Source organism: Schistocerca americana, chromosome 10, assembly GCF_021461395.2.
Source record: "Schistocerca americana isolate TAMUIC-IGC-003095 chromosome 10, iqSchAmer2.1, whole genome shotgun sequence".
Taxonomy (NCBI): domain Eukaryota; kingdom Metazoa; phylum Arthropoda; class Insecta; order Orthoptera; family Acrididae; genus Schistocerca; species Schistocerca americana.
The window spans coordinates 162,306,234-162,325,739 of NC_060128.1; the positions used below are offsets into that span (position 1 = coordinate 162,306,234).

The 19,506-nt window shown below is 39.3% G+C and overlaps 1 protein-coding gene across 6 annotated transcripts in view; it reads left to right on the plus strand.

The window, feature by feature from the left end:
* LOC124552695 (V-type proton ATPase 116 kDa subunit a1) overlaps positions 1 to 19,506 on the plus strand; it is a 113,597-nt gene that overhangs the window by 34,151 nt on the left and 59,940 nt on the right. Inside the window, exons 4-5 of one of the 6 annotated variants that reach the window (XM_047127033.1) lie at positions 2,103 to 2,230; positions 17,393 to 17,410. The exons of 1 other annotated variant lie outside the window; for it this stretch is intronic. In XM_047127033.1, the coding sequence (XP_046982989.1) occupies positions 2,103 to 2,230; positions 17,393 to 17,410 (146 nt within the window). Of the gene's footprint in view, positions 1 to 2,102; positions 2,231 to 17,387; positions 17,411 to 19,506 lie in introns of all 6 variants that reach the window. 4 more of the 6 variants (XM_047127035.1, XM_047127034.1, XM_047127037.1 and 1 more) reach the window with 4 other exon arrangements.

Consider the following 19,506-nt stretch of genomic DNA (forward strand, 5'->3'; position numbering starts at 1 on the left):
TTCCCCACCAATGGAACTTCTTCAGGAAACTGACACCTGGGCAATGACCTTACACTACTAAAAGAAGAAAATCAAAGAAGGCCTGTCAATCATATCCTGTGTAAGGATAGGGAAACTTATGCTGCTCTGTGGTTTGCCGTGATTGTTTCCTTGATATGCTTGCTAAGTGAATTCAGTGGCTCTGAAAGAGGTGCAGACATTCCTGATGGCACGAGGTGCAGCATATTTGAGCTTATAACTCATCTACTTAGACTCCGATGGTGATGCAGTGTACCCACTGCACGCACATAATAAAGAAAGCACTCCAGAACATTTGGGCACCCTCTTTCACTTATCACCTTGGAAAGATGATGCTATTCCCATGCGTACCTGAGCATGTGCAGATCGGAGCAATCAGTTGGCAGTTGCAGCAGCCAAAGAGCTGAAGCACTGGGATGTTGTAGGTGTTTTTGTGCACTCATAAACGGCTCGATTCCTCGGACTATAGGTGAGTAGTTAACTTGACTTTTGTGCTAGCATATTAAGAAAAGGCGTCTGGTGAAGCACAGCAGGGATGTAAACAGATCTAGATTGGTAGAGCACCATCTGCAGTAAAGCAGGAAAGCAGCGTTGAATCTGTGTAGCATAAATGAAAACTTAATTTCAGCCCACAAAACTGCTCAGAGAGTTCAAACTCTTTAAATGCTTTTGTTGTTGTGTATCCTTTTTCCCGCAAGTTATGGATAAATCAATAATTTTAAATTACTCTGTAGAAGAAATTCTATAGAACTGGATGCAAAATATGCTACAAAACACTGATATGGTTATAATAGAGGGAAACATTCCATGTAGGAAAAATATATCTAAAAACAAAGATGATGTGACTGGCAGGTCGACACACAAACATACACACAAAATTCAATCTTTCGCAACACTGTTGCCTCATCAGGAAAGAGGGAAGGAGAGGGAAAGACGAAAGGATGTGGGTTTTAAGGGAGAGGGTAAGGAGTCATTCCAATCCCGGGAGCGGAAAGACTTACCTTAGGGGGGAAAAAGGACGGGCATACACTCGCGCGCGCGCGCGCGCACACACACACATATCCATCCACACATATACAGACGTCTGCTTGTGTCTGTATATGTGTGGATGGATATGTGTGTGTGTGTGTGTGTGTGTGTGTGTGTGTGTGTGTGTGTGTGCACGAGTGTATACCAGTCCTTTTTTTTCCCCCTAAGGTAAGTCTTTCCGCTCCCGGGATTGGAATGACTCCTTACCCTCTCCCTTAAAACCCACTTCCTTTCGTCTTTCCGTCTCCTTCCCTCTTTCCTGATGAGGCAACAGTTTGTTGCGAAAGCTTGAATTTTGTGTGTATGTTTGTGTTTGTGTGTCTGTCGACCTGCCAGCATTTTCATTTGGTAAGTCACATCATCTTTGTTTTTAGCTACAAAACACTAAATTTTTCATGATGTCACTGTACTGTTCATGGTTTTGAGTTACACTGCTAGGAGAAAGTATATACATCAGGGAGTAATGTATAATTGCACTGAGCAAGATAAGGCATTATTTTGTATGCAGTAGGCTATTTTAATTTCATTGTAGCATATGTAAAAGTAACATAGTGAGTACAACAAAGGTCTTTCTGCAGAAAGAAGTGCCAGTAGCAGTTGTAATTCATAATTTTTTGAAACTTTTATAAGAATAATTCTTTTTCAGTTCCCAGCACACACACAATTTGTTGTATGTTTGTATGTAGAGCAACTTGTGACCTTGTTCTGTCTTGTTTCAAAATTGGATTGACTGAATCTGTTGTGCATGTGATCCTCATATTGTGTAGAATAAAAAAATTCCCTTATATTCCTAAGTTACACTCCTGCACGAGACCAGGATTGTCCTGCACGCTAAATATTATTTGTGACCGTACTCCTCGTATATTTTCTTTGCTGACGGCTCTCTACCACTCGCTTGTGCTCTGCATGTGAGTTGTTTGGACTCCCACCTCCCCGAACCGCCACTGCCGCCTCCCCCGAATCCTGACGATGGATTCGCCCTAGGTCTGTCGCCACTGCGTCAGGCGGCAGGCGAATAGAGGGTGAACGCTACGCTCGCAGGGTTGTGTTGCCAGGCTGATCAGAGCTACCAACCCACCTACCTTGCGTACCCGCAGATGGCTGACCCGAGTCGCGAGGAAGAGCAGGTCACACTTCTGGGGGAAGAAGGGCTTCGGGCCGGCGGACAAGCTCTCAAACTCGGGTAACTACATTAGCAGTCCTCTGGTCACACACACACACACACACACACACACACACACACACACACAAAATATGAATATATTATTTCCTCTCGGCCTGTCTTTAAAGTACAGCAATGCCTTGGCTTTTGTCGATGATCTGCCTAAAACTAACTAGTGAAATCTGTAGTGTGAAACTGAGTCAGTTGTTTTCAGATGAATAATTGTAAAGTGTAAAGAGTTCAGTCCATATTGCAAAAATTATTTTTTAATGTTTTCTAATGTAACAATTTTTGGCTTTGCAATGTTAGCTTTCATGGCCAGTGGTCACTTCACTCAAAACTTCTGGGCCAGGAGGCTGTGCTCATCTCTGACTGTAGGATGCATCCCCAGAGATAAAAATGAACTTCAACAGAGATTCAAAACAACCCTTCATTTATAGAACTGTATAGAGGGCACAACCATTCTCCACATGACACTGAATGTATAATTCTCTGGCTGGTGTCATCATTCATGATTAAAAGGACTCGATCATTCTGTTGGTGCAAATTGGCCTCCCCATTTTATTTAACTTAACACTCTCTTTTCTGTTAGAGGTGTCAGTATACCATTGGTGGACGGAGCTAATAAACAGGTAAAATCTCCTAGGATGTTGGGTACATCATTTTTGTTTTCCACTATCTGTGGACACCACCAGATCCTGAAGATGATCTCTGCAGAGGAATTTAAAAGTCAATTGAGAAAAAGAAATTGAAGATGAAAATAACACAGCCTGACATACTAAAAGATTTTACTTTCAGTAAAGTGGCCACAAAATCCTGCAGACTTGCGTAAAAGGGCTGATAAAATTTGTGAGTAGATTTATGTAAAAGATAAGCTGAATCACATACAGTGGCTTTCAAGAAAAAGTAGTTACACCACTGAGGAGGTGGAGCACTCCCTCCAAAGTGAGAATGCCAAGACTAATGAATGACAAAGGCTGCCAACTGGGACAGTTTTCCTGCCTTTTAATAACAGGTTTACACATTGCATTGTCAGAAGTTTTGCTATGTACCACCTTTTTGACCCACTGAGAAAGAAAGTGTTACTGAGAACAGCGAAAGATCCACTGCATACACTAGTGAAACCTGGTGTATGTAAAAGGAACTGCTGCCTTGTCCATAGTGACATATCAGTTGTAACGGAACATGTTTTTCGAGGTACGAACCACGAAATAAAGTTCTGTGTGACTGATGTCACTAGCTGTGGACACCACTAGATCCTGAAAATCATCCCAGCAGAGGGATTGAAATGTCAATCAAGAAGAAGAAATTGAAGATGAAAATAACACAGCATAACATCCCAAGAGATTTTACTTGTGGGAACAATGGCCACAAATTTCTGCAGACTTGCATAAAAGGGCAGATAAAATTCTGTGTGACAAGACAATGCATTATAATGCACACGTGTATAGGGAAACAATAGAGATTTACAAACACAAAGGTAGTTTTAACAGAAAAGAATCGAAGGTTAAGTTTAATAAAATATGAATGCTGACTTTGCACAAGCATAATGACAAGTGTTTTTAATCTTTTAATCAAAGACAATTATACCAGCCAGAGTCAATTGTGCATTCAGCTTCTTGTAACAAGTGGTAATGCCCTCTGTAAAGCTCCATAAATGTGGGGGTGGCTTGAGACTTCAATGTGATCTCTGAAGATGTTACCGATCGAGCTGGTGCAGTGGTTAGCAAACTTGACTTGCTTTTGGGAGGATGATGGTTCAAACTCACGTCCGGCCATCCTGATTTAGGTTTTCCGTGTATTTCCTAGGCAAATGCCAGGATGATTCCTTTTAAATGGCACGTATGGCTTTCTTCCCAATCCTTCCCTAATCTGATGGGACCGATGACCTCGCTGTTTGGTCCTCTCACCCAAATCAACCAGTCAACAAAAGATGTCTCTGGCAGTCAGGCAGGAAGGATTAAAGGTTGTGGAATAGCTTTATATATCAGCAATGACCTCTCAGCCCTGAAGTGTTACCTGCTGTGTTTTTGGCTTGTTTGCCACCATCATTTCTTCAGTACGTCGAACATGAGATAAGACGTATCCAATCACAGGTCCGTGCATACTTACCGACCATAGGCTGTCAACCTAAGCCTAGCATTGAGATATGGTGCGTCAGATAGTTGGTGCCATGATGATTGGATCAAACAAACTGAAGCTAATCATGTGTGAAGTATTAAAAATATATATTTGCTATCTAGACCAAACTGATAAAGTGCCAGAATTATAGCTGTCTTTGCAGTAGACTTGGTCTCATTTTGACAATGTAAAAGATTAATTTGTTCTACCTCATGCAAAATACACACCAAAAACATGTTTTATCAGACAGTAAATTTAGTATTTAATCATGTTGGAGTTTCAAGCTCTGTGTCCACGACTACACAGAATAAAATTAACAGGGTCTGCTTTTTAGCCAAACAGTTATAAGTTCGTGCTCGCCCAAAAATGTATCATCAGTTGTTCCATCCTCAGTGGGTTTTATTTACTTTCCTGTTGATTACATTTAACTGTTCTGTGACAGACTACACATTTCAGCCACAGATCTCTAATGGAGAATGCCATTGTTGGTGAGTGGTCCTGTTATTAATCTTGAAAGATTTAGATTTTTTAGAGTTCTTGATTTGTATTAATGTGCCTTTTTCAATCTTGGCAATATTTTTCCTCGTATTCTTCCACAGTTTTCTGCTATTTGCATTTGCCTATTTCACTGTACTATGTACCCCCCATGAGGCTCGCCACTCTTTGGCTGGTTCGTGCTTGGCTATCATGGGCCCCTGATTGTCCTATGTATCTTGATAAGTGGGCTGTCCAGGAGATTCGGATGAAGGAAAAAGTGCCTACCAGGTTGCACGCAAGTTGCTGGCTAGTTGGAAATCTTGTACCTACAGTACGTTACCTCTTAATCTATGAAGGATGTGGCCGCAGACATGTGACCTCAAATTTAGCACTGCGGTTGTGAAATTGCCCTGTGTCCTGGTAGCATCCTCGTTTCATTCTTCAGCTGTGCAGCATGTCACCAGACTTTCACCTCGTGGGCCGAAGTCACAAGCTACACAACCGGCAGGACAGAAAGAGTACTCTTGGAAGACTTCCTACTTCCCTCCAGCCAACCTACATCTGAATGTTCCTCTCCTAACCGGACAGGCTCGAAGAAGTCAAACAAAGGCACACGGTCTTCCCCTTCACCAACTCAGAGATCCCCTTTGACGGTGTTGCCATGGGATACCCTTGCCCGGCCGACCTACATGTCACCAGTGTGCACTTCCAACCATTTTGCTGCACTGGACTTGGCAGACCGATATAGAAGAATGTAGACATGCCTGTAGACCTCATGGAGCAGGATCCTCCTGCCTCTGTGCCCTGTAGCAGTGAGTCTTCGAAGGCTGGCACTTGGCAGCTGCCGAGGCGACACCCTTCATTTTTTCCTCGTCATGACTCTTCTCCTATGGAAAGTTTGTGATATTTGATCCAACAAAGAGCATATACGGCTGCTCTTGGCATCAGTGTCCTCGTATTTCCTGCCTTCAGGAAACAAAACTGCATGCTCATGATTGCTTTGAGCTCTCGCATTTCTTACCAGTTCCATTTTGAAAAGTCTGCGTTCCATCTCATGGGGAGTCATGCTGCTCGTATGAAATGACGTTCATAATCAACCTATCTCCCTGACTTCCTGCCTTCAAGCTGTTGTAGTTCGCCTTTTCCCTTTGTACCGTTTACATCCCTCCGTCATTTGATGTCACCAGGGCAGCTACTTCACCCTTTTCTGCTACTCAGTGCCTTTAATTTGCACCATCTGTCTTGGGTTTCTCCCAGAACCTGTTGTAGATGTGCCCTCTTCGCTGACCACCTTAATCAACTTAACCTTTCCTCTTAACACAGGAACACCCACGTTCCTTTCAGTCTCCATGTACACCTATTCTGCACTGCCCAGGTTGCACTTTGTCTTGATTGGTCCATTCTCTCTGACTCATCGAGCAACCATTTCCCATGTGCGATGCGTTTGCTGACTCCTATCCCACCCACGTGCATACCCAAATCACAGCTTCCTAAAGCTGACTGGAGGCTTTACTCCTCCCTGGCAACCTTTGACGAACATCATTTCTCCACTTGTGATGACCATGTGGAATATCTTAAAATGTTATCCTTACTGCTGCAGAATGTTCAATTCTTCGCACTTCCTCTTTACCTCACCATATCCTGGTCTTTTGGTGGACTGAGGCATGCTGTGACACAATTCGCACATGGAGACGTGCTCTCCATGTTTTAAACTATCATCCTACGGTGGCAAACTGCATTCATTATAAACAGATGTATGCATAGTGTCGTCACATTCTTTGGGATAGCAAAAAAGCTAGCTGCATTTCATTCACTAGTGCTTCTTACTGTTTCACTCCCTCTTCCACCATTTGGACCAACCTCTGACGGCTATCTGGGCCCATTACCCAATTTTCGGCTGACAGATGATGTCATCGTGGACCCTGTTGCTATCTCCAACACCTTCGGCCACCATTTTGCGGAGATTTTGAGCTACTCTCACTGTCACCCTGGCTGCCTCCATTGGAAACGAGTGGAGGAGGCTCGAGCAATACCCTTCTCTTCTCTGAATAATGAATGCTACAATGCTGCCTTTAGTATGAAGGAGCTAGACCATGCTCTCACTTCATCCTGATTCTTTGCCCAAGGGCCAGATGATATTCACATTCAGATATTGCAGCACCTTTCTATTATCGGCAATATTAACAGGGCCCACCTTCTACAAAAACAGTTTACATTTCTGTGTGCACAAACTTCTACTACAGTCATCACAGCCTCCATAGGCTGTTATTAACTTTCTCTTTAGGCTGAATTTTATTATTCTGCAACTGTACAAACTTCCACTGCATACCTTGTATGGTGGCTAGTGTCTCGCAATTTACTAACCACTTCACAGTATGGCTTTAGAGTGCGGGGTTATGCAGTTGATCATCTCGTCACTTTGTCCACCCATGTCATGAATGGTTTTCTGCAGAAATCCCAGATTGTGGCCATGTTCTTTGATTTGGAGAAAGCCTACAACACCTGCTGCTGGAGGACTGGTATCCTCTGCACTATCTACATGTGGGACTTTCTGGCCACCTGCCCCATTTCCTTCAGGCATTTTTAAAAGGTACATGTAGGTTCTTCCATGTCACACCTTTATCCAGGAAAGTGGTGTGCCTCAGGGTTCTGCCCTGAGCATCATCCTCTTTGCTATCACCATTAACCCTATAATTGCCTGTCTGCCACTGGGCATCTATGGCTCCCTTTTCATTTACAGTTTTGCCATCTATTGCATTCTCCACAGAAATGTCTCATTGAGCAGCATCTTAAGTGATGTCTTAATCAAAAATGACTTTCGTTTTTCCACTGACAAAACCATTTGTATGAATTTGTCATGGCGCAATTGGTTTCTTCCACCGTCTTTACATCTTGGGCCTGTTGCCCTTCCGTTCATTTAAACTACATAATTCCTGGGGCTCATGCTCGATAGGAAACTATCTTGGTCCTCCCACGTGTCTTACCTGGTAGCCCGCTCTATGTGGTCCCTCAGTGTCCTGTGTGTCCTCAATGGTACTTCCTGGGGTACTGATTGAACCACCCTTCTCCATTTGTACTGGTCCCTTGTGTGTTCAAAACTAGACTGTGGGTGTTTTGTTTATGCCTCTGCATGTCCATCCCTCTTTACACCATCTCAATACTATCCATCATTGTGGCATCTGTTTGGCAAAACTACCACTGGCCTATAGCTGTGACTTTCTCCTCAGCAGATATGCATGCTGTTTGTCTGCCATGTGTGGCCACCCATTCTATGGCTCCTTTGGTCACGAGTATGGGGCATGTCCCTCTTGTCTGTGATCTGCTGGAGTTTGCTTTCGGCTGCTACTCTGGTAGCTACATGCAGCTTTCCCAATGAGTGTGGAGCCTTTACCACCTGAGCTTTGTGCAGCAGCCTGTGTTCACATGGGCCTTAATTCATTTCCAAGGACACTACTCCAGCCTGGCTCAATTGCCTTGTTTCATTAGCTTCGTACGGAATTTTGCAATAGTTCTTTTGTGTGCACAGACAGCTCTTGGACTGACCTTGGTGTCGGGTGTGCCTTCGTCATTGACACAGACGTTTTTCGGTATCAGATTCTGGAATACTGCTCAGTATTTTCAGCAGAGCTCTCCCATGTATCAGCACCCCCAGTACACGCCTGGCGACACAGGCTTTTCAATTGTCACCTGCTGAGACTCTTTGTGCCCTTCAAAGCATCTGTATGCTGCACACCATCCATTCTTTAGTGCAATGTGTCGAGGAAAGCTGTCACTTGCTCACTCTTGATGGAGCCACTATGATGTTTATGTGGGTTCCTGGTCACACCGGTCTGACAGGAAACGAGGCCGCTGCTGCTGCTGCTGCTGCTGCCAAGGCTGCAGTCCTCGTACCTCATCCCTCAGGTGGTCTGTGTGTTGCCATGTGTCAGCACCTGGTGTCACTTTGGCATCATCAATGGTATTCCCTTCATGAGAACAAGCTCCGTGCTATTAAGCTTCTCCCAGTGGCTTGGAAGACCACCTCTCAGCCCTCTCGCTGTGAGATCATTTTAACTAGGTTGCGTATTGGGCACTGTGTCTTTAGCCATTGTCATTTGTTGAGTGGCGCTCTACTCCATCACTTTGTGGACATTGCACCCAAATTTTAACTCTCTGCCATTTCCCAATGGAATGCCCTTTTTTAATTGCTGTTGACTGCATTTTACTTTTTATTCGTCATAGCAATATGGTGAAGGACATTAAGTTTTAGTTCTGGACCTCCATTTCTCTATGGTGTATTTTATAGATGTTTATCCACATCCCTGTTTTTAGCTGTCTTCTCTTACATCAGTTGGGATGGGATTGATGTGTACTCGTTTTTTAACTTCACTGTCTTCGTGTTTTATAGTTTTGACAGGGGCACATATGACCCTATTGTTTATGCGCCCTGAAGCAAAACAAAAGTGTACTATGTAAATGACAATGAAAAGGTCCTTTATGGAATGTAAATAATTTAAGGAGAATAGTTGGTGCTGAGTTATCTGTTAGCACATAAAGAAAACCGAAAATGTTCCTACCTTTGGGACTAAACCTTCAACATAACATTTGAAAACTAGCAGTGTTTTCAGCCTTCTTAATGTGCCTGCTGACAACTCAGCATCTCAACTGTTATTACCTTTACAGCTTAAATTGTTCACTGTTATGTATGTTACTGCTAATTAATTTTTATTTGACAACCTAATTAATTTTTATTTGACAACACAAATTACAGCGAAATTCCTTGGCAAATGAGTTCTGTAACAAAAAACAGTGAAGTACACAAGGAGAACACGGCCAAGATTGAAAAAGATATATTAATACAAATTAAGGAATTAAAAAAAAACTTCTTTTTCGAAGCTCAGAACAGACCAATGACCACAGCAATGGAATGCTGCACTAACTATAGGTATGCAGTGGAAGTTTGTACAGTTGCAGAATAACAAAATTCAGCCTAAAGAGAAAGTTAATAACAGCCTATGGAGGCTGTGATGACTGTAGTAGAAGTTTGTGCACACAGAAATGTAAACTGTTTTTCTAGAAGGTGGGCCCTGTTAATATTGTAGAATTTAATACTAAACTCAATAATAAACTAATTTACAGAGAATATAAAGAATAATTGCACAGTTTGTGCCATTTACCATTCTAAAGACTCGTCTCTATGTATCGAAGGTGGAGATACTGTTTGTTCACATGAGAAATGCACCTCCATAAGTATCTAGAGTATCAGTGTGCTATCTGGGGTCACCGCTCATAAGTAATTTTAAAAAACCTCACACAGACAGTGGAAAGCTATGGAATTGTCAGGTGCATGGTGTGATGCTCACGTAATGATGATCAGTGACACACTGACCAGGGAACACATGGGACGTCCATTGTTTCTACAATGTTAGCAGTTTGGTTACGTGGACATGCCACTGAAAATTTTGGTAGAAATTTGGCCTAGAATTGAAACTGGTAGCTGAATTCAGCATCAGCCAAGGTATTACTGTACTGGAATTTTATTGTTGTTGCTATGCTACATTTAATGACTACTGTAGTGCTAATTCCCATGAACTTGTTTGTGAGTATACAGTAGTGAATCATCTAAAATATGCATTTGGTAAAACTTCACTTACAGGTTATCATTAAATGTGGTGATGTCAGAGTTCGTATTTGGTTATACCACACAGGGCTTGAAATGCGTTGTAGTGAGTAAACAAGTTTACATACAGGTAACATGTGTCCATATCAGCTCCAGTTTAAAGATGTGGTTGTTGCAATTCATACTGAACTTCTGAAAGACATTGATAGTGGAGATCTCATTTTTATTTTGAAACTGAGGTAATATTTTACTAATATGAAGAAAAAACTCAAATTTGTATGTTTGAAATTTACTGAAGATACAGCAGTATAACTGATGGATGAACAGAGTAAATGTTCTGTATAACACACATTATTTTTTCTTCCTGTTTACATTTTCTCTTGATACCAACATTTTTTTTAATTTTTAGCATTGGCTACACAAGAAGTCACTCATGTCTCAGCACAAGTTCTGTTTCACTGCTGTCTTTATTGTCATAGTGTTTTCAGCTTCCCCATTAGTACTGCATGTGAGTGTTTTGTTTATGGTATGTCACAGTACAAAAGCCCTCTTCGAGTAAACCAAATTGTATCCTAGAGCTACACTACTTGTTACCTTCAATATTTGTTGACGCTATTGTCTGGGAAGAAAAGATGATGGAAGACATGGGTTGTGTGTTTGATGGTGATTAGAGATTTGTACTGAATATACAAAATGTTGCTGCTGATTGCAGTGTCTTTTGGGCTCCTCTTCAGTCTTCAATTAATAATTATCTCGACAGACTTTTTAAGAACTTAGGAGGGTGCTGTTTTATTAGCAAATTGATCTTTTTCTAGATATATCAGTGTTACAGAAGGATCACATACATTTCTACCTAATGTGTATGCACAAACAGTCACTGAATTTTTGAAAATGTAAGTTCTATTTTTTATGATAATTAACTTACTTTTTTCACAAAGCATCCTCCCGTAAAGTTTTACACATGTCAGCAGTCACTGAAAGTTACACAGCATGACTCTCTGTGAATGTTAATTGCGAAGGCTTCTTAGGGAAAGACAGTCCCTTCTCGAGGCTCAGACCAATGGTTACTAATGCTTCTGAATATAAGAGCCCTGGATTTGAAAAGTGGTCACAAAATGTTTGTATTTTAGCTGTCCTGTTGGAAAGTGCTGCATTGTGGTGGAATAGGCTGCTTTAGATAGATTAAAATTACATTTTGATTGACAGATGGTATTGACCAGTGAGGGTGACAGCATTTATTGAGAGTTAGTCTACCACATGTTAAATCTTAGAGACCTTCGTACACATCACTAACATTAGTGTAATGTGTACTTATATAGTTGTCATCTTTGCCACTGGAGAGACAACAGATGCCACGGTAGTTGTTGAAACATGCTGTTTCTTTCCACTCATTCATTGAAAGCTGAATAACAGCCAAAGAGAGAGCTTTCAGTCACAGATGGTAAAAGTTGTAAAGTAACAAATGGACTGTCTCCCATGAGTTTGTCCCCATGTCAGTTCTGAAGTGTCCAGATATACTTACATATTTCCTAAAACAGTACAACACTGTTTTAAAAACTGAAGAAATAGTGGTTGAAGAATAATAGTTTTCCTAGTGTGATCAACTATTAAAATTAACCACCACTGATGGATTAGGCCTTAGGTGTGTTCCGACTGGCTGACTGCTCCTCCAGTTGTTACTGACTGTAGGTGATGCCCCTGCTGCTTTATTCAAACAGCTCTTCATTCAGTCTCTTGTGTGCTGAGTGGACCCCATACTAGACCTCCCTACCACAGAAAAATCTGAGGTATTGTTAGTCGAACCAAAGTCCTTTCACGCCAAAGACAGCAAAACTAATTGTTAAATTATGGAGGCAGTCTTTGCATTTAACTACAAAACATTTTAAGCAGTGCACTGAAATCTCTGGTACCTGGGGGATAATGTACAAATCACGAATCGTGAAGCCACCAGTTTGATTCTTACCAGAAGTATTTTATTTCGTACTTTATTTTTCATATTTTTAGGAGTTTTGAAGAAGTTACTTTCATGTCTGTCTGTGTTATACAAATTTTGCAGTTGACTTTAAACTATTTTCCCGATAAGCTAGAGACTTGAAACTTTCAGCAGAGCACAGAACTGGATGACTACAATGCAGTATTAACCTGCGTTCTTGCATAGTGTGTGGTGAACAGTACTATGTGTACCACAGGCATTTCCTGTTCATCACAAATGGTTTGCAGCAAGGTTAACTGCTGCAAGCCTGTGTGTGAGCTCAAATCTCTAATATTTACCTTCACAGTCTTATCGAGGGATGTACTAGGTGAGACGCATTATATTGGTTGGCTCAGTTGAAGAGAAATGGAAATAAACCTGAAATTCTCCATATATCAGTGTTGTAATCTGGTCAAAATCTATGAAAAGTTTCACACCCAAGAGACTAAAAAGCAGAAGATAGTTATTTAAATAAAAATAAATTTTTAATAAATTACATTTTTAAATTGTAGTTAAAGTATAAAATAATTTCTCTTAGCCCCATACGGATTCCTAACACCATACACATAGTAATGAAAATTTTGTGATCGTGAATTTTTGATAGGCATGAAAATACTTGTAAGACTTAAATGAAAAAGTGGCACACATCAATAAATAAAACTAGGGATATGAATTACTCATCCATCAGTTATGTACCTATGGAGAAACATTGCTGTTGGAGCACAGAAAGATGGATATATTCCTGTTTAAACGACTCTGAAAAGTAGGGCACCACCTGCCTCATTCTACCTTCCTCAGCAAGTTCAAACATTTTCGACAAAGTTTTCGCTTGTGTATGTATTCATCTCTTTTTAACATGCAACTCACTTCTCTCTGACAAGCTCGCCTAACTGTAAATCGCTCACACTGACTAGTCTATAGCTATGTCACTCACACTCATCCACTCCTATTGCTTCTTCTCAATAACTCATTCAGCCCAACTCTGTCATTATCTCTTTATGTATTTCTGACTGTCCTATTACTGTCTCCTCCTTACATCTACTATGTCATTAATTTCTTCCCACTTATGCTCTCTCTTCTCACTGTTACTATTTCTTCCTCACTGTTACTATTTCTTCCTCATTGTTATTGTCATATATTCTCTCATTAACACTGGCTCTCACCTGCTTCCACTTTCTCCTTCTCTTTATTCCCTTCCCACTGACACTCTTTCCTTCACCCTTTCTCTTGCGCTCTTGTCATTGTTGACTACATTCCACTTCCACTGTGTCCCTCTCATTCTCACTACCATTGTCTCCTGCACTCATTCTATACCACAACCACTATCTTCTAGTACTTATTCTTCTCTCTCTCTCTCTCTCTCTCTCTCTCTCTCTCTCTCTCTCTCTCTCTCTCTCCCCCCCCCCCCCCCCCCCCCCCACTCCGTCAGCATAAAAAAGAAAGCCAAAACCTTTGGAAAATTTTTTAAAGTACCTGAGGAACGTACATTGAAATACCAGGTACTCCACTGTTCAGTCAGTCTTTTTTAAAGAGGAGCGTATTTGCCTTTTTTGTGCTGAGATAAGAGTATTTTTTCACTCGTTCCATTCTATTCACTGCTACAGCAGGGCAGGTTTCTCATATGAAAGGAACTGTATGGGTCAATAAAATATTGATAGGTGACTGATATGCAATTGGAATAACGCAAAACCAATTTATGCCTCGGACCAGATTTTGTGTGTACAAAAATTTTGCATTGTTTCATTATTAAAACATGGGATTCCCAGAATCCTACTGATTATAATGGAGACACATTAGAACATACTTCTCTGTACTTCGTAGCTTTATAAACTACGTTTTCACATCATACTAGATTTTACATCTGTATTTTACATGTACAGGTTGGCTATCTTTGAACCTCTATATCTCAGAAATGGATAATGATAGCAAGAAAACTTTAAAGGTTTTTGGAGATAAAGATTTTGCAAATATATCTTAAAAATTACACCCATTTGCTGTGCATAATCTGTGACTTGGTTTTGGTATCCAGAATCTGTGTTCCTTGATTATGGATAAATATTTTAGAAAATGGGAAGATCACACTTCTAAATAAATGTCTAGTGAATATACTGGTAAAATTTGAGCAGTTTGCAATGGTTGGTTATTCAGCTAACTAATGCTGCTGACAAAAAAATGGTGAAAAATGCTTTTTTTGGGTTTTCTCAGGAACCGCCCACAAACTAAACAGTGCTTCTGTAAGCCCCACATGGTCCGCTGTGGACCATATCTAATGCAAGCAGTTAGTAATTTGTACAGGGAAAGAGAGAGATTATTTTATACATTTTAATCAGATTTAAAAATGAGGTATATTAAGATTTTAATTTTATTTGAATAATTATTTTGTACCAAATTTCAATTTATTATATTCATGAGATTAGGTATTAAAGACAATATCATATTTTTATTACCTAGTTATATAGTATTTGTTAACCAACATACCACTTTAATAATTACAGAATTTAAATAAATGTTTTATGTTACCACTAGTGACAATCAAACCAATGACTTTGTGATTACTAAACTTATACACTACTCTCTCTTAATTGTAATTTCATTGAGTGACTCGAAATGTTTTCAGCTCTACATCACTATAACCTTTAAATCTTCAAAGGTGATTTCTTAGAGTTCTTGAAAACTGTGTTGTACTGCTTTATGAAATTGGTGTCTAGGGACTTCTCTTAAACTCTTGTAAGAATGAATAAGAAGATAGAGCCGTTGGTAGAATATGAACACAAACTGATCGGTGCCATGTGCCAGATTGTGAATATGTTAACATATTATTAATAGCAACAGTTAAGACTGCTGTTTTTTGAGTGCAAACAATAATTAATGAAGTGTGAACTGCAGTTTTTACTGTAACTTACTTCTGCATCACATTAGATAGATACATGAACAAGACAAATTCAGCACAGTGCTCTAGGGTGGCATTGGTGTGTATACCTTCAGTATTATATTTGTCTGTGATGGAGCAATCTGCCTTTGAGTTCAGGTGTAAAACCTAATTTTGTTGTATGATGCATATTCACAGAGCTTCTTGCAAACCTACTTCACTTTTCCACATGCTCGCTGTTAACTTCTAAGGAAAATAACATTGCACTAGTTTCACCAACCCGTCTGCATAGGAATGCCTGCTGGTATTTTATCACTTAACGCCAGTCTAGAGTTAATCTTCCCAACACTCATCAGAAAGACATTATTTCAAGTGGAATATCAGGTTATTATCAGAGGTGATATGGTTGGGTCTGTAGGGTGGATGGTTGTGAAGTTTCCAGCTGAAATGCTGTATTTTATCCTTATTGGGAATATTATGTGGAAACATGTTGTGGAAGTTAGACTGTCTTCAACAGGTTCCTGCATTATTGGTTTTGGATGGTAGTCTCGGTTTGGAGAGCATTTTGCAGTTACTGGAATTATGAAGTGTATTACAGGACAGTACTTCACACAAGCAACTGTTTTCCAACTATAAACAAGAGCTCTTCTCAAGCAAGTTCATGTAGAGATCACCAGTTAACCCTTTTAACACTCAATTAAAAATAATTGAAACCTTGACACTAGATTAAAAATAACTAAAACCTTAACACTAGATTAAAAAAATTGAAACCTTAAAGCACAGTGATGAACAAATGTTGTAACCATTTCTCAGTGTATGTAATTTTTTCTCAAAATATAATTTGTGTTGAGTAAATTGTTCAAAATCTACTTAATTGTCTATAGAATGGATACATATTTTAAGGGATAAATTTTAGCTTTTAGAGTGAAAGGTAATTTGCAACAGGAAAGAAGAAAAATTGGCTGTATATTATACAGTTGTCTCTGGCAGTGATTTGATTTATTTACATAAAAAAATAGTGTGATGTGTATTTTATACTAAATCTAAGATGAATACACAACACAAACAGCTCCATACTATCCTCTAAAAACTTCTGGACATACAGTATATCGGCTTGTTAAGATTTGATGTTTAATTGATATTTCTACATGTTGTAGTCCTGTTAATGATAGTTAAAAGAATCAGACATTGCTTACATAAACACAATGTTTTGTGTGTGTGTGGTTTGGTGACCATGTTTGTAACTAATAAAATTACTTGTCCTGTTAGTAAATATTAAATGTGAAAATTCAGTGTTCTTAATTTTTAATTTTGTTTCTTTATGCTTTTAGATCACTTATCCAAGTTTGAGTTTTCCAAATAACAGAAATGTTTCAAATTTGAATTATATGTAAGGTGTAAGGCTAAAGTTTCAATATTTTGTGTGGTTGAAGGCACAAGTTTTAATCTTGTTCGGATGTAGAATTCATACCTTTCACGGATGCTAAAGTCTTCAGGTATTAACTGTGTCCTTAATGTCCCACATCTAACTGCATGATATTGATGACCGTCGTTATGCACTGTGTGCCCTTTACTTAGAATGGTAGCTTTGTGGTGAGTGGTTTGGTGGAAATTCTCTAACTGTGCACAGTTTGGTGGAATGATTTCACAACTATAACAAGGGATGGACGGGTACTTTAAAAGAACCAGTATTGTGAAATGTAAATACAAATTGACAGCATTAGTTTGAGAAATTGTGGAAATGTGACTTAATTCTTTAGTGAAAATGTGTAATGTTGAAATAACTCATTCCTATTAGAAGAATTAAAATCCTAAATGTTCCAATGGAAAATTTGGACCCAGTTGCTACAGTTAGCTCTTCGTACATATTGGCTACATATGTATAAATGTGTAGAGGTTTATGATGTTTAATTTAGATTGTTACTTGGAGATAAAACTATTGTGCATACGAATGTGATGTCTGTGTCATTTAGAGTGAATATTAACACAACTGATTTTTAATACATTATCTATACAACCTGTGTAATTTTTTTAGTTGCTAGCTGTAATTATTTTTTTGCCCACCTGAATTGTAATCTGTACTGATGTTTCCTAAATAATTGCCTATTAAAATAGCTTTGAGAAAACTTATTTTTTACAGAGCAGCTGGCCTGTTATATTGAAGTAAGTAAAGTCATAGGCCACATTTGCCCATCACTTGCACCTCAGTTTTATTTTCTGTGCTAGAAAGTGTGAAGTGTCTAGCTGTTCTTTTTCCATGGAGTGTGTGAACCTTCAAGCTGTTGAGTTCATAAGATGCTGGGCAGCATGGGTGTAATTACATTAAGACAGGAACTTTGGTTTGTGACTACTAAGTTGCATAATTTAAACATTTGTCTTAATAGCTTTGTGGTGCATCTGTCTTGTTGTGCATCAATTGGATTTTGCGATGTTTGCACATAGTATGTTGTGTGGAAAGTGTTTTCAGTGATACCTTCTGTAGCTCCTAGTGCACTCAAAAAGTATTTCCTAACATTGTCCTGAATGCAAGTTCAGTGGTGGTGTTTCAGGTGCAAAAGGAACAGAAAGAAAAAAGGAGCATGGTTGCATGCTGAGACACTTAAGTCAGATTTAAAGCAATTTAATATCTAAAATAACCTTTTACCAATGTTCAATTTTTTTTTATTGGAGTCTTTCCTCACATGCAGATGGTATTGTTCTGTTAGCTGACGATGAAAACGAATTAAAAACTCTGGCAGCACAATGAATAAATGCTGTGAAAGTTACGGGTCTTCAGATAAAATCAGTTGAAACAATGTACTTCAGAACTTCTTGCCGCCCAGCAAACAGTAATGCACTTCATATTAGTGACGTAACTTTTGGACAGACAAACAAATTGACATTGGCACTCCGCTACCCTCTGATAACTCTATAAAAGATGAAATAGAATCAAGAATTCAAAAGGTTAACTGATGCCACTATGTTCATATGGCAGTCCTCAAAATCAGCTTTCTAGGAAATTGCACATGTAGAAACCATTAATTGAATCAGTTTTTAACTTTCATATCTGAAATCTGAAGATGAATAAATAAATAATAGCAAAAATTGAAGCCAAAAAATGGCAATGAATAGGGCAAGTCATTAATGCACCACCATCCAGGACTATCAGGATATTTACTAGATTCTGGTATTGGCAGACGACTTGTTGGATGTCTGTGTAAAAGCTACTTTGACAATACTCAAAGGGAACAATTAAAACAGAGTAGAAACAGGAATGTTATTTTTGAGGCCCCAGCAAAGTGTTTAAATGTTGTTCATTATACAGAAAAGAACATTTGTAACTTGCAAAGCTTAATAATAATAATAATAATAATAATAATAATAATAATAATAATAATAATAATCCCCGTGGAGGCCCGGGAAAAGAATAGGCCTCCGGTATGTTCTGCCAGTCGTAAAAGGCGACGAAAAGAACAAACCACTAATAGGGCTAACCCCCCTTTTAGTGTGATTAGTTGGTTCAGGACAGAACTAAAGAAGCCTCGGACAAGCGCTGTCATGGTCGGGGATGACGCTTGAACCCTATGCCCGCCCACAATGGTAACGACACTGCTAGCCAACTGGAAAATGATTTAAATCCAAATAGAGGTGTTTTGCAGGATATGCTTCCTGCAACCACCCTAGAAGGAAAACAGACAGAGGATGAGATGGTCAGATGAAGTTAATCGACACCTCATGTTCTGTTATTACCAAGCAACAAACCTAGGAACCAACACAACTGGATACAGATCACAAGTATACACAACATTTATTACCAGATGCCCAGAATTAAAATTTTTAATAGAACAACGACTAGCTGATCAGATCCGTGTAATAATAAAAAATAACAGGATACCCCAGTCAGAATTAGAAAACATCAAACAACAAGTACAACAAATACTGGAACAAAATAATGTGCAATCAGAAGAAGAAGAAAATACAGTAATGGACTCAAACATCCCAGAGCAAACAAACAAAGAACAACACGCACCAATTAAACAATCAGAGGAACACGAAATCTTAAGACAGCCACCAGAACAAGCACAAATAGAACACGAAGTGACACAGATGTTGGATATAGAAGAAAGATTTCAGCTAACACATACAGAATACAAAGACACAAATACAGACATTAGACCATTCTTGCATAGACCACCAAATAACCCACAAGTTGAAACAACAATAAAAACTATCAACACAATCATACACAACAAAATAAATGAAAACACAACTATGGATGA